The sequence below is a fragment of the Zootoca vivipara genome, chromosome 13 (assembly GCF_965207765.1).
Source record: "Zootoca vivipara chromosome 13, rZooViv2.hap1.1, whole genome shotgun sequence".
Lineage (NCBI taxonomy): Eukaryota > Metazoa > Chordata > Lepidosauria > Squamata > Lacertidae > Zootoca > Zootoca vivipara.
Window position 1 is genome coordinate 52616057 of NC_142596.1, and position 22458 is coordinate 52638514.

General features: G+C 48.2%; 1 protein-coding gene across 6 annotated transcripts in view; it reads right to left on the reverse strand.

Moving 5' to 3' along the window:
* The window catches only part of TNRC18 (trinucleotide repeat containing 18), a 128031-nt gene that overhangs the window by 100959 nt on the left and 4614 nt on the right, over window positions 1-22458 (reverse strand). For all 6 annotated transcript variants that reach the window (XM_088657184.1, XM_060282621.2, XM_060282617.2 and 3 more), the window contains exons 2-3: window positions 21451-21905; window positions 18206-18555 (exon numbers count right to left, since the gene is read on the reverse strand). In XM_088657184.1, coding sequence (XP_088513310.1) covers window positions 18206-18401 — 196 coding nt within the window. In that variant the 5' untranslated portion in view covers window positions 18402-18555; window positions 21451-21905. The remainder of the gene's footprint in view (window positions 1-18205; window positions 18556-21450; window positions 21906-22458) is intronic.

Sequence of the window (22458 nt, forward strand, 5' to 3'; positions counted from 1 at the left end):
ATTTCGCTGCGTTAAATTCTCTATACTTGACCTTCGTGTGTATTGTCTTATTCTGAAATCTTTAAGATAATATTTTAGTGTCCTGTTCATTACGTCGCCTCGAACGTATATTTTGTGTTTGATCTCCTCCTGCAATGTTTGTTTTGCGATGCTTTATCTAGTGTTTTGATGTCGGCTGTAAACCGCTTTGATATTTCCCCCCCTCGTTAAAAACAGAAAGCAGAATAGAGATGAAATGGAAGATAATGTTAAAAACAATTTAAAACAACCGACAATCATGAAAATAGGGTGGGTCCTAAAATCATGCATCTCGGCAGTCTAGATCCAGGGGAGTTTATGGGAGCTTATCTATTTAATTTATTTGACGTATTCATATCACACCTTTCTCCCAAGCTGGGCTTCGAGGCAGCTTTAAAACCACAAAATTGCACAGCTGTGAGGGATACCAAGGGCTATCCAGCCCAACCCCCAAGAATACAAGAACCTCATTTTAAAAACATCACTACAAAATAATAGAAACAAACTAGTTGCAATACATTAACTGCATTTAAAACTGGCATTAAAATTTAGTTTACCGTAACTGCAGCCTAGCAGGCAGCGTTAGAAACACAGATATCTAAACTATTCACCAGTAGAACCTTAAACCTGGGTTATGGTCGCCACAACAGAATGGCTAGGCATTATTTTTTTACCAAGTGAGGATTATTATTGTTGTTATTCTTACTCATTTCATTTCTATACTTTTGCATGCGTGCGCACACACACACACACACACACACACACACTATATTTTATTCCTTTTCCAGATTGAAGGTTACATTTGTTACCGAGTTATAGTCCAATTCAACAAAACAAGCGACTTCCCTCGCAACCAACATTGATGTTTAGAACCCAAATTACATACAATTGCATTTTAAGATTCTGTCTCATTTAATGTCATCCTCTTTAAGGTGTTTCTGAATATATTCTGCTATTTTCTTACCCCTTTACAGTTTAAAGGGAAAAAATCCCAAAAAGTGGTTTACAGCACATTAAAACATCATCAAATAAAACAATCCAGAATAAAACGAATTCAAGCTCCAAGGAATATATTTCAGATCCTTCTCTAAATGACATTTTGCACTCCTCATATTTATTGACCTGCTTAATTTATAGAGCTGCCCCATAGAAGGACTCTAGGAAGGCAGTGGGGTGTAGTGGTTAGAGGGTCGGAGGAGGACCTGGGAGACCAGGGTTCGAATCCCAACTCACTGGGTGACCTCGGAGTCATCACAGCTTCTTAGCCTACCTCACGGGGTTGTTGTAGGGATTAACTGAGGAGGGAGGTGGAACCATGGACTCCTTGGAGAAAAAGGTGGGAGAAAAATGCCACGAATAAGCTCTTCTGCCAGGTTGAGATGTCAGGCACAGAGATCTCCATGTGGTCACAATTGGACCCACGCCAGCTGCAAAACACGCCTGGGGGATTTCTAACCCTGCCAGTAGGTCAGCACCTCCCGTCTCTTAATTTCCAGAGGGCTGTGTGAACAGGAAGGATAACAGGGAGAGAGGCCAGCAGCCTGACCTCTCTTGGGGGGGAATTTCACAATATGGGGGGCAGCTGCAGAAAAGGCGCTGTCTCTCTTGGGTCACCACCGACCGTGCCTCCGATAGGACAGAGAGAAGATGCTCTCCCGAGGTTTGCAACACCTGGGCAGGTTCGTAGGGGGAAGTGCCATACAGTACTGGGCTTTTTAGGTCATAACTTGGAATCGCGCCCAGGTTAGGGACAAAGCTTTTAGTACCAGTCCCTAAAGCCTTCAGGAACAGACCCAAGAACCTGAAACTCCTTGCCGGGAATTTGGGGGTCTAGCCTAGCACAGGATGTGCCTGTAGCATCAGCCCCTCGCGACTGGAAGCAGCAAGAAGACCCCGGATGGGCCACACCTGGCATAAGGCTAAGAGCCTGGCTTTCCGGCAGGCAAGCACACCTGCGCAAAGGATCCGTCCCTTCCGGCTGCTGAGCTGGAACCCCCAGTTCTGGCCGCTGAGCTCTGGACCCCTGGTTTGTAGGACACAGACAGTGGGTCTGAGCTGACCTTCCCTGCCTTGGCCCAGATAGCAGGTGTGGTACACACAGAGAGTGTGTTATGTGCCAAGCGCACCGATTTATGCATCTGTGTACATTAATAAAGAACTGGGTGCGACGCAGACATGAATTCATAATGCAGACAAGCCGCATCTCTCTGCCATGTGCACTTCCACACCCACCTCGGCTTTCACCTCGGTTATGAAAGGCCATTCAAAAAAAGGAAAGTCTGAGTAATGATTCCCCAGAGGATGGGGCTGTCGAGAGAGAGAGAGAGAGAGAGAGAGAGAGAGAGAGAGAGAGAGAGAGAGAGAGAGAGAGAGAGAACAACAACAAAATCCATCAATCCAGGAATTACATTTTGCAAACAAGGCTGTAACATTTACTAGCAAATAAAGCCGCACTTTTCCACAGCCCTCCCCTGCAACATTCCAGCTGCAATTGTTTGTGGCCCAATGGCTGCCTAACGCAGAGGCATTTGCTCACAGTCATAGAATCATAGAGTTGGAAGAGACCACAAGGGCCATCCAGTCCAACCCCCTGCCAAGCAGGAAACACCATCAAAGCATTCTTGACATATGCCTGTCAAGCCTCTGCTTAAAGACCTCCAAAGAAGGAGACTCCACCACACTCCTTGGCAGCAAATTCCACTGCCAAACAGCTCTTACTGTCAAGAAGTTCTTCCTAATGTTTAGGTGGAATCTTCTTTCTTGAAGTTTGAATCCATTGCTCCGTGTCCGCTTCCCTGGAGCAGCAGAAAACAATCTTTCTCCCTCCTCCATATGACATCCTTTCATATATTTGAACATGGCTATCATATCACCCCTTAACCTTCTCTTCTCCAGGCTAAACATACCCAGCTCCCTAAGCCGTTCCTCATAAGGCATCGTTTCCAGGCCTTTGACCATTTTGGTTGCCCTCTTCTGGACACGTTCCAGCTTGTCAGTATCCTTCTTGAACTGTGGTGCCAGAACTGGAGGACACAGTACTCCAGGTGAGGTCTGACCAGAGCAGAATACAGTGGTACTATTACTTCCCTTGATCCAGATGCTATATTCCTATTGATGCAGCCCAGAATTGCATTGGCTTGCAGAACCTTCCTCCCTGGTCACCCGGAAGCCAGTCAGACTCGCCACAGGCGAGCGCCCAAAGGCCAGAATAAGGCACCCTTTGCTCTTTGGACGCCCGATTCTACAGTTATGGCTGGAAAGAGGCTTCCACTGCCCAGTGTTCCCCCAGTTTTCCCATACCTGCTCACTGTACGTAAATCTAAGCACACGGAAACAAATCTTATGGTTTTCCCTTATTTCTACAGGAAGCAACAATCAATATTGATCGGAACTTTGCTTTGCATCTTTCAACAATATTGATGATCTACCAGAACTGTATCCAGAGAAAAATACTGATCTTCCTCGTCCACAGCACAAGACACAAACCCCTTTTTCCTTATGGGAGTGAGAGGGGGAAATCCACTCCTTGGTTATATCTGGATAATCACATTGAAGCAGGCTTTTGGGACCATCAGCTCAAAAACAGGCAGGTAAGTCTGGACCAGAGGCTATTCCACTGTGGTCAGACGTTCTTGCATTTAATGCCCACCTTTTTTTTCCAAGGGGGACATTGTTTACCCCCCTCCCTCAGTTAATCCCTTCAATGACCCTGTGAGGTAAGGCTAAGAGGCTGTGACTGACTCCAAGGTCACCCAATGAGCTTCTTGATGGAGTGGAGATTTGAACCCAGATCTCATTGGTCCTCGTTTAACCCTCTAACCACTACACTACCCTGCCTTCCTAGAGTAGGTTTGCTGGATTCCCCGGACATATCTGGAATACTGCAGTCTGCAGCAGCGTCGGGCAGAAATGGGAAAATCCGGACCCATGTTGGTGGTGCCGTTTTTGCCAGTTTTCCATAAATTAGCTCAAAAACGGTAAAAAGGGGGGGGAATCTCAACAACTTTCCTGTCCAGATTTTCACTGTTTGAAATATCCTATCCTAGAGTCCTTCTGCAATGGGGCAACACTATAAATTAAGTAGGCAGATAAATAAGGGGAAAGCAAAATGTCATTTAGAGAAGGATCCGAAATACTTTCCTCGAAGCTTCCTTTTGATTTATTCTGTCTGGATTGTTTTATGTGCTATTTCAATGTGTTGTGAACTGCTTTGGGGTATTTTCTTTAAAATATAAAGTGGAATAGAATTGAAATGAATAAAATAGTAATAATCCCACTGCTTTTTTTTTAAGCACCTAGACATCCATTAGGGACGCGGGTGGCACTGTGGGTTAAACCACAGAGCCTAGGGCTTGCCGATCAGAAGGTCAGCGGTTCGAATCCCCACGACGGGGTGAGCTCCCGTTGCTCGGTCCCAGCTCCTGCCAACCTAGCAGTTCGCAAGCACATCAAAGTGCAAGTAGATAAATAGGTACTGCTCTGGCGGGAAGGTAAACGGCGTTTCCATGTGCTGTTCTGGTTTGCCAGAAGCGGCTTTGTCATTCTGGCCACATGACCTGGAAGCTGTACACCAGTTCCCTCGGCCAGTAAAGCGAGATGAGCGCTGCAACCCCAGAGTCGGTCATGACTAGACCTAATGGTCAGGGGTCCCTTTACCTTTACCTAGACATCCATTGAGGCGACCATAACCTAGGTTTAAGGTGCAATTTGGCGATTAGCTTATGCATTTGAGTTTCTAACACTGGTCCAAACACTTTGCAATTCCCCTATGAATCAAGGTTGCCACATTCGGGAGTCAGGACGTGTTAGTTAAGAGAAGGGGAGACATGATAAACATTTAGGAAATTATGGACAGCACAGCTTGGAGAAAGTGGACAGAGGAAAAAAATTATCCCTCTCATAGGACTAGAACTGCTGGGCATCCCTTGAAGGCTGAACGTTGAGAGGATACAGGACAGACATGGTGGAGGAGTTTGGATTTGATATCCCGCTTTATCACTACCCTAAGGAGTCTCAAAGCGGCTAACAACCTCCTTTCCTTTCCTCACCCACAACAAACACTCTGTGAAATGAGTGAGGCTGAGAGACTTCAGAGAAGTGTGACTAGCCCAAGGTCACCCAGCAGCTGCATGTGGAGGAGCGGAGACGCGAACCCGGTTCCCCAGATTACAAGTCCACTGCTCTTAACCACTACACCACACTGGCTCTCAGTGCAGAGTTAAACTGTGGAACTCCCTCCCACAGGAGGCAAGGCTGCGCAACGTGGGTGGCTTTAAAAGAGGATTGGACAAATGACAGGAAGATTAGAGGGCTATTGAGGGCTACTTGCCAGAATGGCTCTGCTCGGCCTCAGAGGGGCCTGGGATGATGGTCTCAGGGTCTGGGTCAGGTGCTATGGGGAGAGGCAGTCTTTGAGGGATTGCATAAACTTTATAGGACACTTTGAACTGGGAAACTAACTGGGAGCCAGCATGGTGAGGTCAGGATTGGTGTTACGTGCTCAGGACTTGCGAGACTTTTTCTCGCTTCGTATTTTCGAAGTTTCCATGTGACTTACAATGGAATACAATACAACAAAACCTATTAAAGCCATAATATCAGGACAATAACAGTGGCGCGAAAGAAACATGTTGCTAAAGCCTGGACTGAGCGACTGTAACAACAATCTCATTATACCGGTAGCTGCCCCACCAGGTCTTCCTGCCAGCAACTCCCTTGCTGGAGCTATTTCAAGATCAGCATGCTCAACTGGAATTGCCAACTTCCTGGGCTAGCCTGCTCTTGCCGTCTGCCGGATCAGACCAAAGGCCTGTCTAGCCCGGCCCTCTGGTCTAGATGCCCCAAGGTAAGCCCATAAGCAAGCAGGACCCGAGTTCAAGTGTTGTAACACACTCACTTCACTTGTTAGCTGTTGCTCAAGGGAGAAGGCCAGGGGTGAGTTCAAGAAGTTGGCAACCCTGTATAGGCACTCAACTTCAGTGGTCTAAACCACTGAGCCTCTTGGGCTTGCCGATCAGAAGGTCAGTGGTTCGAATCCGAACAACAGGGTGAGCTCCCGTTGCTCGGTCCCAACTCCTGCCAACCTAGCAGTTCGAAAGCACGTCAAAGTGCAAGTAGATAAATAGGTACCCCTCCGGCAGGAAGGTAAATGGAGTTTCCATGCACTGCTCTGGTTTTGGTGTTCCATTGCGCCAGAAGTGGCTCAGTCATGCTGGCCACATGACCCGGAAAGACTGTCTGTGGACAAACGCCGGCTCCCTCGGCCTGAAAGCGAGACAAGCGCCGCAACCCCATAGTTGCCTTTGACTGGACTTAACCATCCAGGGGTCCTTTACCTTGCTCAATTTCAGATCCACAGCCCACAAACCCCTCCGCTCCCTAAATTGTTCCTGAGAGGAGAGGCAGGCTTAAGAGGAGATGCCCTTAATTTGAGGAGAAATGTCTTGCTGGGTGGTGGTCTCTTGCCCTGAGATAGAAAAGCCTGTGTTTAGAAACATCAACAACTGCGACTGTTTTCAAACACCTACAGGCGTAACAAATACAGAAATACACTTCCCTAATTTAGAAGTGGCTATTCATATTCTCTCTCTCTCTCTCTCTCTCTCTCTCTCTCTCACACACACACACACACACACACACACACACACACACACACAGGTCCCCCTTGAAATGAAGGTTGCCCAAGGCTCCTCTGTGGCTATGGCCATTCCTGTACAGCAGGCACGTCCAACAGGTAGATTGTGATCTACTGGTAGATCACTGGACGTCTATGGTAGATCACTGGAAGATCACTGGCTTTTCTCCTCCCTAAAAAAAGCTACACAATTTAGACCTGAACCCCTAAAAAATGGACCTTCCTCTTCCCTAAAAGAAGCTCCACAACTTTGACCTGGAGCCCCCAAAAGGGGGTAGATCATTGCCAGTTTTTAACACTGAGAGTAGATCGCAATCTCTTGGGAGTTCTCATGATAGGAACCTTGAGGCTGGACTGCTGCAATGCACTATGTGGGGCTGCCCTTGGGCCTGGTTCGGAAACTCCATTTTGGTGGAGAATGCGGCTGCCAGGCTGCTGATGGGAACATCAGGCAGACAACGTGTCACACCTCTTTTTTTTTAATGCCCTGGCTGCCCATCTGGTCCCAAGCCAGGTTCAAGGATATAAGATATCTTTTATCTGCCCTGAATCTGTTGCATCCAGGGAGCTGCCTGCTCCCTGTAACCGTCCCTTGTCAACAGTCTGGCTCTTGTGGACATTTCCAAGCACTTTTCAAAGGCAGCCCCCTACAGAGCATGCTGCTGAAATCCAAGCGGGGTGGGGGGGCGAAGGTGTGTGTCACTGCGGCCAAAGCAGGCAAGAAGTCTGCTCAAGAGAGTAAGACTCTGTTGCAAACTGCAATGTCGTTCTGCCAGGTCCCAGCCAGAGAAGGTAAAAATCACCTCTGCTCTCTCTCCCCCTGTCCACATTATTTGCAACCCCGGCAGCACAAAGGCCAGCCTGTTCCCCAACCCAGTCTCTTTACAGGCTGCTGTTCTTGGGAAAGTTAGCATTAGAAATAAATTCGGGAAAATACGAGGCAGCTGGTGGGGAGTCTCCTGCCAGCAAGGCCATCTTCTGCTCCCAACCCCCCCACCCCACCCCCTCAAAACACACACAAACACACCCTGTTCACCAGAGGGGAGGGAACCAGAGGACTCTACCTAGAGACAAGGCTTTGCCTGGCAAATATCTTCCAAAGGCAGGGTTTAAAATAACCAGAAAAGCTGCAGCAGCACTCTGCTATTTTTAAAAGGAGACATTTATTAGGACTGGGAGACCAACACACGACAGCCCTTTTCTCCAGCTGGAGGTTGCATTTGGATGGGGCTGCTAAACACACACACACACACACACACACACACACACACACACACCATTTCTCCCCATAGAATCATAGAATCGTAGAGTTGGAAGAGTCCACAAGGGCCATCCAGTCCAACCCCCTGCCAAGCAGGAAACACCATCAAACCATTCTTGACATATGCCTGTCAAGCCTCTGCTTAAAGACCTCCAAAGAAGGAGACTCCACCACACTTCTTGGCAGCAAATTCCACTGCCGAACAGCTCTTACTGTCAGGAAGTTCTTTCTAATGTTTAGGTGGAATCTTCTTTCTTGTAGTTTGAATCCATTGCTCCATGTCCGCTTCTCTGGAGCAGCAGAAAACAACCTTTCTCCCTCCTCTATATGACATCCTTTTATATATTTGAACATGGCTTCAAATATGATTTTCCACTTCCCATAACTTTAATGCAAAAACTAAAAGCGGGGCTGTTGTTTAATTATTTTGCCAGGGCAGGGGAATTGTGACTGCGGAATAGAAATTGTGATTTAGGAATAGAAAGCAGCTGCAGTCATCTCAAATGGAAAAGTGTCCAAGCCAGCAGGGCGAGAAATCCCTTCTCCACCAACTACAACACAAGTTTAAATTGCTAATGGCGATTATTTAAAACAGAGAGCAAGGAAGGTGCTTTTAAGAGTGGCTGCACGTGATTCCTGGAGGCTGCGTCCCCAGCCCCATGTCAGCTGAAAGCCAGAGCCGTCCTTCCTACTGGGCTGACTGGCACATTGCGCCAGGGCGCCAGCCTCTCAGGGGCGCCCAAGCCAGTGGGGGAGCTGCGCGGCCCATGTGGAGGCGAGGCCGGGGCATGCTGCGGAAAGAGCTTGGCTGCTCCCGAGCCCAGGCAGGGGGGGGGAGCGGAAGGAGCGCCCAAAAGGGCTCCTTTCGGTGCGTTGTTCCCGCCACGCCCCCTCACAACAGCCCCCTCGCAACAGCCGCCGTTCCAATGGCGCCTAGCAAGCCTGGGGGGGGCGCCGGAGGGATTTTGCACCACGGTGCTGGATACCCTTAAGACGGCCCTGCCGAAAGCACTTAGCTAAGGATAATACCCAAAGGTTTAGTGGCCAGAGAGCTACAGAGTGTCCCCCCACTGCACATTCAACAGCTGATGAGAGAAAAAGAATGCCAGGGGGGTAAAGCTGCGCCCCCTTCGGAAATGCAGCTGACTATTTTTCCTGCACAACGAGGACTTGAAGCTTGGTCTTCTTTTTTTTTAAAAAAAGAGCAGGCATTCTGTACAGCTACCAGATTTTTTAGAAGACATCTGAAGGCAGCCCTGTTTAGGGAGGATTTTAATGTTTAATAGATTATTTTATTTCATTTTTCTGTTGTAAGCCGCCCAGAGTGGCGGGGAAAACCCAGCCAGATGGGCGGGGTATAAATAAATATATTATTATTATTATTATTATTATTATTATTATTATTATTATTATCAATCCTTGCTTGGGATAGGAAGCAGGAAGAGGGGGTGGGGAATGGCCAGGCAGGCAGGGGAAGAAATCAATACTGTACATCAGGGGTGGCCAACTCTGAAGAGACTGTGATCTACACACAGAGTTAAAAACTGGCAGTGATCTACCCCCCTTTGGGGTGTTTAGGTCAAAGTTGTTAAGCTTTTTTTAGGAAGGAGGAAAGCCTCGTTTTTTAGGGGTTCAGGTCAAAGTTGTTGAGATTTTTTAGGAAGGAGGAAGCCCCATTTGTTAAGGGTTCAGGTCAGAGTTGTTGAGCTCTTCTGAAGCGGGAAAGCCCTGGTTTTTTTGGGGGGGTGAAGGGCTAAAATGTTGAGCATTTTTTAGGGGAGCCAAAGTTGTTGAGCTTCTTTGAGGGGAGCCAGTGATCTACCGGTAGATCACGATCTACCTGTTGGACGTGCCTGCTGTACATGATTTTACTATATCTTTGTACAAAATCTGCACACGGTGCAGGTTGACTATAACCACTAAAGCAGTAAATTTCAACCAGTGTGCCGTGGCCCCCTGGGGTGCCTTGAATGATGGTCAGGGGTGTGTGGATAACAGGAGCCTCTGTCCCTCTTTCCTTCCCTTCCTCCTCCGATGCCCTTTTGCATCTCTGCCTCCCAAAGGTTTGCACAACTGTTTGGTGCAGCAGCCCTGGCTACAAGCTCCCCAGGCGAATGGTGCCTCTGGGGCTGGTTAGGGGCTGCTGGTTGCCAGGAGCAAGCAAGCAATCCAGCGGGCGAGGGAGCCCAGCCAGCCAGTCCACCAGCCCTTGCAGTTGGGAATGGACAGACAAGTCCCAACCAAGTCCCTGGGGGGCAGTGTGAGGAGGCACCTCTCTTTGGGGCAGCTGAGAGACCAGGGGCAGCAGCTGCGGACTCTCAAGAAGAGGGCAGAGGAGAGGAGGCTGAGGGAACACCCCACAAGGGAGGGTATTCAAAAAAGGGTGACATAACTGGGCTCCTGAGCCTCACAGGGGGTGCCGCAGAAAGTATGTGGTTGGCCAAGGGAGCCGTGGACTCAAAAAAGTTGAAAACCTCAGGCCAAAAATGGAAAACTCAGGATTTACCGACGATTGAAGAGTGGCAGACAAAAATGATAGACTATGCAGAATTAGCGAGACTGACTAGCAGGATCCGGAACCAGGGGGAAACAAGGTTCCAAAAAGACTGGAGTAAATTTGTAGACTATATGGAAAAGAACTGTAGAAGTTTAAAGACACTTGCAGGACTGAAATAAATCCTACGAATTGATTTTAAATGGATGGAATAAAGGAACTGCGAGATAAGAGCTGAATAGAAAACCAAATGAATGAAGGGAGGGAGGGAAGTCAAGCTCGGCAGAGCATTGAAAAGGAGAATTTTGGGAGGAATTGTCAAAAAGATAGTTGTGTGTGTTATTTGTTTTTGAATGTTTGTTTTGTTTTGTTTTGTGTTTTAAATGTGTTTATTTGGAAAATTTAATAAAATGCTTTACAAAAAGGTTGGAAACCTCTGCACTAAAAGGGTCTATTTCTATTCCTCTACCCCTTCCCTTGTGCCTCAGATGCAGATCGCTGCCATGCTTAAAACTCAAACAACCCCTCCAGCTAGGCAGATGTTTGGGATGGGAACCAAAGCTAGGCTGGGCCGGATAGCAGTTGTGCTCCAAAACATCTGGAGAGGCCCCCAGATGCCGGTTATCTTTGCTTGGAATGGAACCCAATGAATTTGCCTGCACCGGCAGGTTTTGGCGATTCGGAAATGTTTGGTGCTAGGAGCTATTTGGGAGTAAGATTGGGCGGGTGGAAATCAAACAGGTGCACATCTAAATATGTGGCTTCGGAGGAGGAGGAGGAGGAGGAGGAGAAGGAGAAGGAGAAGGAGAAGGAGAAGGAGGAGGAGGAGAAGGAGAAGGAGAAGGAGAAGGAGAAGGAGAAGGAGAAGGAGAAGGAGAAGGAGAAGGAGAAGGAGAAGGAGAAGGAGAAGGAGAAGGAGAAGGAGAAGGAGAAGGAGAAGGAGGAGAAGATACTGCAAGCTGCTCAGGGCAGGGGACTATTGCTTTCTCCACTACCGGCAGTAAGAACATAAGAATAGATGTTCCTACAATGGCCAGCCAGGTGCCTCAGTGGAAAAATAGCAAGCAGAATTCTAGTAGAAGAGCAACTCTCCCCCTCCTGCGACTGGGATTTAGATGCAGTTCTGCCTCCCACTGGCTAGGAGCCACCCACAGCCCTCTCCTCCTCCAGGAATTTGTCTAATCCTCCTTTAAAGTCATCCAGGTTGGAGGCCATCCCTGCCTCCTGCAGGAGGGAGTTCCACAGTTTAACTACACGTTGTGTGGGAAAGTACAGTACTTGCTTTTATCCGCCCTGATGCTGCGAGCATCATTGGCCCAAGAGGCTGCCACGCTCCAGAGTGGCCCAGCAATAGAAGCCAGGATGATGCCAACTGCTATTTAAGAGTAACAGACGCACATTTAATCCGCATCCCACACTGGATGTGATGCACACCCACCAAAAGACTTTCAGCAGGGTGCCTAGGAACTGTCTCGTTGGAAGGGACCCCCAAACATCCTCTTGTCCAGCCCTAACCCCCCCCCAAAAAAAGCAGGAATCTCAACCCAGCTTAGGGAGCTGGGTATGTTTAGCCTGGAGAAGAGAAGGTTAAGGGGTGATATGATAGCCATGTTCAAATATATAAAAGGATGTCATATAGAGGAGGGAGAAAGGTTGTTTTCTGCTGCTCCAGAGAAGCGGACACGGAGCAATGGATCCAAACTACAAGAAAGAAGATTCCACCTAAACATTAGAAAGAACTTCCTGACAGTAAGAGCTGTTCAACAGTGGAATTAGCTGCCAAGGAGTGTGGTGGAGTCTCCTTCTTTGGAGGTCTTTAAGCAGAGGCTTGACAGGCATATGTAAAGAATGCTTTGATGGCTTTTCCTGCTCGGCAGGGGGTTGGACTGGATGGCCCTTGTGGTCTCTTCCAACTCTACGATTCTATGATTCTATTCTATGATTCTATGATTCTAAACCATCCGAGAAAGATGGCTATGCAACCTCTGCTTAGAAACCTCCAAGGAAGGAGAGTTCATTGCCTCCCAAGCGAGTCCCCATTCCACTGTCAAGCAGCTCTTACTGTCGGAATATGATGTCGAGTTGGAATCTCCTAACTTGAAGCCATGGGTTCGAGTCCTACCCTCCAGATCAAGGAGTCAAGAAGCTTGCTCCATCTTCCATGCCACCAGCCCTTGAGATATTCGAAGATGACACATCTCCCTCTCAGCCTCCTCTTTTCCAGGCTCTAGCTTCCTCAACCGTTCCTCACCAAGGGCTGCTGAAGAAGCTTAGCAGTCATGGACTGAGAGAGAGAGAAGGGTCCTCTGGGGGAGAAGACCATCAATGAATCCCAGTTGCTGGAAGCCACTGGAGGGGAAAGGGCTCTGGGTGCTTGAATCCTGATTGTGGGTTTCTCAATCTGTCTGGCCCCTGGGACAACAGATGCTGCACCCCTTTCAATTTGTTGCAGAAGCAAAGAATTGTAGAGTTGGGAGGGGACCCCCAAGGGTCATCTAGTCCAACCCCCTCCCACGGTCACATTTTGTTTCCTCCATCAAAATGGTGAACTGCTACCCTTGGCTACTCTACTGGTGCAATGCAGGCCAAAACTGTACTGTGTGGCATTAAGTGGGTGGGCCTTCATGGACACAGATCCCACAGGAAAATCTCTCAGGAGAGCACAGCGGAGACACTCTGCACCCCTCAACCACCCCAGAAATGCACAAACCACCCAACCTTAGGCACCCCACCCATCGCAAGGTAGCTCCATTTTGGCTTTTCCATCTGGGAAAGCTCCCCTACTCATGACCCAAAATAAATGTGCCAATTCTTACAAAGAAAGGGATAAAAGGGCACAAATCGTACCAGATCCATTTCCAGAGGTAAGCCGTTTGGGGCTTGCCCAAAAGCCAGAGAGTTCATTTTTAAAAAAACGTTCGTTCCGTTCCCACCTTCCCTTTTCAAAATGTATAGTTTCGAAGGCAGCAGCTTCCAAGAACGCAATTAAAAACATCGGATAAACACCACCAGAATTTCAGTCGCAGCAAAGAAAAATTGCAGCCACAAGACACCATCAAAAGCAGCAAGGACTTTGTAGTTTTCCCCTCTACGTTAAAAGCGGATAAAATGGTTTGACTCTGGCACCTGTCGTGCAAGTAACGTGAATAGTGTAAAGGTGAACATCTCCAGGAATGAAATTCCGTAACTGGGGCACCACCACAGAAAAGGCCCTTCTTTGCTTGCTTGCTGCCTGCCTGCCCTCTGAAGGTGGGGGCCCCCACAGCAGAGACACCAGGTATACAAGACAACTGGGTTCATAAATCCTTTAAATACCCCACTGTCCTTCTCCTGTGGCTGAGCTCCAGGTGTACAAGAACTGAGTACAACTTTGCAGGTAAGTGAGCAGAAGTTACTGGCCCACAACTTTCTACTTTTGAACTCCAGGTAGCAGACACATCATATTCCATCCAGGAACCTGGTTTTGTTCCAGTTCAGCAAACCTACTACCGTATATCATGTGTCTTCAGAATCATAGTTGGGGTGGGTGGGTGTGCTTATACAACTGCTACCAAATCTATGTGTATACACTCACATACAAGTTTGTAGATTTTATAAATATATATAAAATACACACACACACACACACACACACACACACACACACACACACACACACACACACTTTTGTAAAAACTTCCCATCTGCTCGCCTGGAAGCTCACACCTGTTCACCAGTGGCGATCGGGAAAGTGGTTATTCACAACTCTGGTTTAGAACCGCCAGGTCATAACCGGAAAAGTGGGCAGGCAGAGAACAGACTAAACAGAAAGTAGGCTAAAATGGTTTTGTATCCTATCAGAAAACAACCTCAACATAAGATATACCGAGAAATAAACAGTGAACGTCAGTGGTTTTCTTCAACAGATTCTAAGAACCTCTCCAGCAGCTATGAGGCCTCAAGAAAGAATGAAATGCTTTTAAAAAAAAGTCCATGTGAAAAAACAACCCTGAGTGTTATTCCCAGCTTCAGTTTGTCTGGACAATGAGTTCACTTTTTCAAAGATTAGAGATTGCCCTAGGAGTGGGGGTGGGGGGAGGTGTTAAATAAAAGGGTGTTTGCTTATGTGCTTAGTTTTATTGCTCTTCATTCTACACCCCTTGTTTTAGCACCTGGAAAATTGGCATTGCCACCTATTCAGAAAAGCCAATAAATCTTCCCTCTCAACTCGACCAGACTTCCTTCTTTGCAGATGTTGGCAATCAGGTTTGCAAAATTTCAAAGTCATTCATTCCATGCGGGTGAGGTTTCATTATTGCAAAACTTGTCACCCTCCCAAACCCCTCCTGGTAAACTCCAAGTCACCTATGCACGCCTAGCGCTTTCTTCTCTCTCTTTTTTTCTATGAAGCAGAGAGGGGGGAGGGGAGAAGGCAAACACACAGCAGGGCATTGTAGTACAACTCTCTCTCTCTCTCTCTCTTTCTGTGTGTGTGTGTGTGTGTGTGTGTGTACACACATACGTACACACACATTTGCCTTTTACTGGCTTCCAGCAAGCCTCAGCACAGGTTTTAAAAGAGCCAGAGATGGCAGAATTTGAGGTCCTCATCGCTGAAGGCACCATTTCCCTCCAGTTTGCAACAGATTAGAATCCACACATCTGCAAAAGGTTGCCAGCTGTTTTTAAACCTAGCCCATGTTCTGGGGGGATTGTCTGATCCAGTTACAGGTAGGTAGCCGTGTTGGTCTGAGTCGAAGCAAAATAAAAAAATGCAAGTGTGCATGCACACGAAAGCTCATACCAAAATTAAAACTTAGTTGGTCTTTAAGGTGCTACTGAAGGAATTTTTTTTTATTTTGTCTGATCCAAGTATTTAAAAACAAAAGAGGGGGGATCTAATTTGGGAAGAAGAGGAAGGGAAGGGGGGGAACACCAGGCAGCTTCAAAGTCTTACTTAGACCTTAACAGGGAAGGAAAAAACGCCTAAAGCACTTGGGGAAAACTGCAAGGAAAAAACCCCATCAAGTTGGGAACGATTGCTGTTGTTTTAAAGGGGCTGGGGAGGCTTAGATTCCTCTCCAAACAGCAGTTTTCTGTCTATGGGTTTTTTAAAAAAAAATTCAGAAGACCAGCTACCGCTTGGCTCTTGCACAGATACCCAACCGCAAAAATCCATCCCAAGCTAAATTGAGCACATGCCTGCAGTAAGAGGCATTTTTTAAAAGGTTCTGGACATGGATTAATGCTCTCCTGGATTTCGTATCACACACATGCACAGACATCCCCCACTGTGTCCTCCCTCCTTCACCTCCAGAGGGCTAGAAAGAAATCCAGGAACAAGGAATTTCTGTAAACACCAGAACTTTTTCATCTGTTTCAAATTGCATGCACACACTTGCCCTCACACCCAAAGATGGCACTTTAACTTCATTGAAAAACAATCCATTTCTCACACACAAAAGAATTCCAAGAAAAGATTGCAGGAGATGGGGATTTTTTTTTTCAGAAAAGAGGAGATGGACCCTACTATGCAAGTTTATTCTACCGTACCTGAGAGCCAAGAAATGAATAAATAAGTGCAGTTTTTACCCTCCATTAGTGCATTTAAGAGAAACCCAGGTTTGCTTTGGGCACATGGTAAATAATTCTTTTCTTTTTCAATCCTGGCAGCAATTCTTTTCAACACTTTCACTTTAAAAATAAAAAAAGTTAAAATGAACACAGCCAAACACTGGTAACTAACCAAACGTAGCCAGCTAAGTTCTGTACAATGTACAGTATATATTTGAAGACGGCAGGCCCAGTAAGATAAACAGACTTTAGCAAGACAAAAGAATCTTTGGATATTTTAAAAGGTGCCCAGAAACAGGGAGGGGGGAGAGGGGGCAGTGTCCCTCCCCCACAACATTCTTCCATATTATTCTCCACCTCTACGAATTCAAACCACAAGATTCTCCATGCATTTAAAGTATAAGCTAGGACAACAAAAAATAAATCCAAATCTCCGGTAAAAACATCATTTTGCAACTGAGATGCAAAAAAAACCTGATCCACAACAGATGTCATTCAAATCTTGAAAGGGAAAAGAGGAAAAGTTTGGGAAGGGGAGAAAAGAGATTTTTTTAAAAAAAAATGTCCCCAGCCATCTGTCAGTATTTGTGGAACTTTGGAGGGGCTGCCAAATGGCTTTGCTAAACGGGCAAAATCTTAAATCTGCCCCTCCCCTGAGAAGGAAGAGAGAAATCTTCTCCCCTCAACCCCACTTTATGCTTTATATTGGGGCAGAAGGCAAAAAACAAACAAACCCATAGCGATTGGAACATTCAGTGCTATGCAAAGTCACAGAATCCACACTAGAGAAAGAGTCCGGCAGTCACCAGTAGCAAGAATAAAAGTGGCAAGAAGAGAACAACTTCCAGACTTATTTAAGGCAACAGCCGCCACCGCTACAGCCGGCCATTAGAGGCACCCAGTCTCCCAACACAGCCCAGTTTGCACAAATATCTCAGTGCGGGAAAAGGTGTGGGAGAGAGACACCGGTGTGGCCAACATCTCGCTCCCCAGGTTGTATAAAGGGAAAGCTTTCCTTGCACAGATTTATTTAAAATATAGGCATTTGGTTCAAGGGTTCAAGTTCAGCTGCACAGCCAGGGAAGGCCTGTTTTCCGCTGCCAGAAAAAGGGAGGAATCCTGTGGGTCTAGAATTCCACAGGTCTGGAATGCCAGGCAGTCCAAGATTTATGCTTCTCTGCTGCTCTTGAAAATGTGTGCAGTGCTTTGTGTATGCGGGGCAGGGGGGGGGGTGATTTCAAGAAATCCTGATGGGCCAGCCGACTCCTCTGAGAGAGGCTGGCTAGAAGGGCCAAGCGCACCCCAAGCCAATTGCTCTATGTAGGGCATAGCCTTAAAAGACAGTGATTGGGGGCGGGGGCGGGCTGTGCCCTTATCCAAAGCAGCCTGCCTGCCATTATAGGGTGGGTTCCTATCAGTTCCCAAGGTTCATTCTATTGCATTTATTTCATTTTTTTCTCTAACACTCCTATAGGATCCCCAGGTTTTCTGGCTCACAGGACCTACAGCCATGTAGGGAAAGGGGTGGTCTGTTTCGTAGGGAGGGGGCACAATAGACTACAGAGTATTTGCAAAGCCATACCAACTATTTAAGTAGAATCACTTTTTGGGGTAGGGTGGTTTGCAAGCTTTTAAGAAAGCGGAATTAATGTGGCATCTTATTTTTTTAAAAAAAAAATCGGGGGGGTGGTGGAGGAGTGTGTACTTAAGGCGGCCAGGCACTTCTATAAAGCCCCTTCTGGAATTAGAAGGTGGAGGGCTGCTCCCAAGGGATCGCCAGGTTTTATTTTGTTGAATTCATTTTTGTGGGGAGGGTGCTCTCTACGGCATCCCCAGGTTTCCTGTCTTATGGGGCCTTCAGCCATATGGGGAAACGGCAGGGGGCTCAGTCTGTTCTTGGGGTGGGGAGGCCAACAGACTGCAGGGGATTTATCCAGCTATTATTACTGCTATTTAAATGCAATCTCTTGCGGGGGGGGGGGGACCAGCCTACTAAGGGCTTGCCTGTTTTTCGGAAAGCGGGATTATACAGTATATTTTTTGGAGGCTGGTGGGGAAGGAAACCAACCCAATTTTCCAAGCTTGGGATCCCCTAAAGTGGGGGAGCATTTCGAAGGTAAATTTGCAGAGGAAGGAGCAAAGGCGGACCCCCCCTTCCTTCCACCCCCACCCCTTTCCCCTCCCTCCCCCAAATAAACCTTCCTCTTCCCCACCCCACCCCCTCCACGTCTGCGTGTCGACTTACCCGCGTGGGAATGGAGGTTGAGTCCGGCGGCGAGGTACTTGGCGGGGCCGAGGGGCGCGGGCGGCAGTCCGGCCGCCAAGGGGGCGAGCCGGGCGGCGGCGGCGCGGTGGTGGCCGTCCATGGCCAGGCCCGAGAGGAGCGGCGGCGGCGGGAGGTGGACGGCGCGCGGGGGCCCGCCGAGGTCTCGCCCATCCATGCTGCGCTCCCGCCGCCGCCGCCGCCACCGCCGCCGGACTCAGCGAAGGCGCAGCGAGGACAAGCGCCGCTGCCCGCGCCGCGCGCCCGTCCGCGCAACCATTCTCCGCGCGCGCGGGGCTCCGGCTGCTGCCCAGGCGGCCCCGGACGGGAGCCTGCAAAAGAAGGCGAAAGGCGCCGCTTGAGTCTCGCAGAAAGGCGGCAGCAGCTCCTCCAGTTTCCCTCCTAGCCCCCCACCCAGCCCCACCGACCGAGGGGTCTCCAACCTGCAGCGGGAAATGAGAGCCCGCCATATAGATACCGTATACATATATACATACACAGCTGCCTTTTTGAGCCTTCAAAAAAAGGCGAGAGGAGAAAAGGAAACAAGACTCGGGCTTCTTTACTCACAAGTAAACCTCACGAGGTGCAATGGGGCTTACTCCCAAGGAAGTGGGCGTCCAGCACTCCCCAAATTTTAAATTCAAAGATTCGTCCCTGGAACCCGAGTTTACATTTAGAAGACTTTAAAAAATAAATAGAATATAATATACGATGCATTTTGTTTGCAGGGGGGAAATGTGTGTGTGTGTACAAAATAAAGACTTTTAAAAAGTTAGGGAGGTTTCTTCCAAGCGGCTGTTTACCCGCGAGTAAGCTCCTTCGGCCTGCAATCGAAAGCTGCCGCCGCCGCCGGTACGCGCCCGTGTCCCCGGGCAGCCAGCTCCGATGGGATGAGGCTTACTCTCGAGTAAATAGGCCCAGGATCGTGCCCCAGCCCCCCTTTCGAAAGGAGAGAGAGATATATATCCCTGTTTAAAGTCGACAGGGCTTGCTTCGAAGAGAGACAAAATCAGGCTCGCGTTCAGCGCGTTTGAAACCGCAGCTGCGCGGCCCGATCCGAAACGCCTTGGCTGAAAAGGACTTGCTCCCTAGGGGTGGAAAGGGCTCTTTAGGATCGCACCCTTAACCGAGACACTTTCCTGCCTCTCTTGCAACCTCGGTCATGGGGTGGGAGAAGGTATGAGGAATTTAACCAGACCCACCTTCCTTCTAGCTGTTATCTAAAATGGACTGTCTTTTAAAATCCCGATTCGTCTCTCGTTTCCCCCCCTCTCCCTCTCTTCTCACGTTTTGCCTGGACACCCTCTCCCTCCCCAGTATCGATTTTGACAAATACTCATTGTTTCCCCTCCATCTTATCAGGAGATGTGGGTCGACAAAAATGTGGAAAGGGCGGCGGGTGGGGGGCTGGGAGCTCCTACTCGCCCGGAGGCGAAAATAACCCATTACATATTTTATCATCTTCTTAGCCCTGGAAAGTATTTAATGTTTAACCTTTTACGCACACGCTGCAAGCTGGCCCTGATAAGGAGCCCGAGATTTCTTCACGCCACTTGGGCAAAATGGCTCGGAAGGAAAATGGGGTTTTATTATTATTATTATTATTATTATTATTATTATTATTATTATTATTATTATTATTAAGGAAGCCACCAACCCGGTTCGGTTTCCAGCGGCCTCCCTACACTGGTTGGAATTTTAAAAATAAAATAAAAGGTTTCTTGCGCTCTCCTCTGCGAGAAATCGTGCTAGTTTCCTTTCAAGGAAGCCCAACTGACTGTCTAAGAAGTAAGGCTGCAATCTTCGCCCCATTTACCCAGGAGTAAACCCCACTGACTTCAGTGCCTCTCCGGGTTCAATGGGGCTTAGCCCCCAGTAACACTGGCAAGAATCCTGTAGCCATTTGTATCCTCCGTCTAGTTACTCAGCGGGGGTCGCTTCCAAATCATGGGACAGAATTTTTCTCTCTCCAAAAAATGAGGCTCCAATGTCTGCCATTAAAAACAAGCCTTCTTTTAAACGAGGAGGAATGCAGAGAGAAGTTTCCGAAGTATTTTTGGTTGTTTCTCTCCCCTTCCCCCCCCCATAAAATATTCCAAAATATTTAGAATTCAGCTCACTGAAAAAAATGGAAAGAGTGGAAGAGGGACTTGTTGGAAGAAGACTTTCTTTTTTTAAAGAAAGGCTATTCCCCCTCTCTCCAACCCTGAAGTCATTCACCAGCTGCCTTAAAATCACACACACAAAAAGAATTTAGTCAGTGTTTTAGCTCTCTGTTCCCGGGGGGAAATATCGCCTTGGAATTTCCCCAGACTGGTTCTTATGAACTGGTTGATGAGAAGGCAGCATACAAAAAAATCCCCGTTTGGTCCCTTACTAGGTTTAATTAAGAGTTTCTTACTTTAATCTGGGTTTAGTTAAAACTACCTCCGTGTTTATTAGACAACACCCACCCCAATCCAATACATGCCACTGAACTAGATACAAGATGAAACGTATGTTACCATTTTCTTATAAGCCACGAGAAAAAATAAATCGGTGGCTTTGCATTTTAAGGATATAAAGGGCAAATGGCCCGTTTGTCCATTTCAGTTGCACGTATGGGTATTTTTGTGGGGGGGGGCTTCCCCATAACTTCTTACTCTAAGCTTCAATTTCTATTTTTTTTTTTGGAGAGGGAAGGTTCTTGTTTTAATTCCTGTTTGGCCTTAATATACAGAAACACACACTTCGGATTCCTGTGTGTGAGATATGGGCACACTTTGAAGATCATATGGGAATTAAAAACAAGACTACCGCATCCCAAACCAATACATATAGATATTTGGGGTGCGGGGGGCGGCTGTGCGTGTACAGAATTTCATTTAATGCCTTTTACTTTCCTTGATCTCAGTTCTTACCCCCCCCCCCAAAAAAAACATGGCTGGACTCCTGATTTTAATTAAAAGCAGCCTAACCGAAAATGCCTGGTTCTCGGATTCGCTTTCCCTGACGGCGTTTGCCAAAGAGAGGGGGGGCAGAGACAAAATCTGGGGCGCCCTGATCCAGAGAAGAGAAATTTTGAAAAATTTGGAGAGGAGGGAAAGTGGAGAGGGTCAAAGGGGGAGGGGGACGACCTGGTCCTGAAATTGCCCTGGGGTTCCCTCCCCCAACGCTACTGAGAAAGCTTTTCCCCCCCCTCCCTAGAGAGAACTTCCCAAGTCAGCAAGAGTTGTAAAGCTTACCTTTCGGAATGAGTTGTATTTTTTTATCTAGTCCTCTTTGGCATTCTTCAGCCGGGTTTTCTCGCACCTGGACCCCAACCCTCCCCCCGTGTTTCAAAAATTAGATCCACAAGCGGGGTGTTGTTTTTTTCCGGGGTGGGGGCTGCAGCGGCCTTCCTCCCCCTTCTTCCTCCTCTTCCTCTTCCACTCTGAGCATCCAAAAATGCCCCTGCCTGGTTCTCCTGGGCTCTCCCCTCCACCCGGAAAAGCGGCAGGACAGGCGGAATCCTCGGCTCGCGGCTTTCACAAACTCGGGTTCCCTCGTCGTGTGAACGGGTCCGGCTTCCTCGTAGGCTCCAGGTCGGCGCCTTGTTGGTCGGGAGACTTCAAGATCCACACATATACAGCCCGGGCTTGGAAAAGGTGCAATACACACACACAAAAAAAACCCCTTTCAAGTTCCTCTCCGTGGATCTCTTAAAAAAAAAAAAAGAGGGGGAGGGGAGGAAGGGGGGGAAGCCTCTTTAGCAATGAAACAAGCATTGTTCCTTGCATCCCGCCCCCCCTCCGGGCCAGCCAGCCAAAATTTCATAGTAGGCCTCCCCATTGGCTGCCCCGCCTGCCACTCAGCCTCATGTAAACACTTTGGCCCGCCGCCATCCTTATAAAGCCAATTATGGAGCGAGCGGGGCGAGAGAGGGGAGGGGAAGTTTCAAGGCTCCCCGGCGGGGCGGGCTGAATGGGCGAAGCGGGCGGTGAGAATTCAGAGGGGCGGTTTCAAGGTGTCCCCCCACCCCCGGTTTTTTTTTTTGCCCTGTCGCGCGCCCATCTCCTTCGCCTCTGGTCTGCTCCGGCTGATCATAAACAAAAAAGCGGGGGGGGGAGCTGCCATCTCCAACCCTCCCCCCAACCCGGAGGGAGGGGTTGCAAGCCGGCCACCGCCTGGCCTGCCCCCCATTTCTTTGCAACGCTTCTTGAGCGCGGGGGGAGGGGGTTGGGAGACTGGTAGCCCCCGGAGCGTTTTGGTGG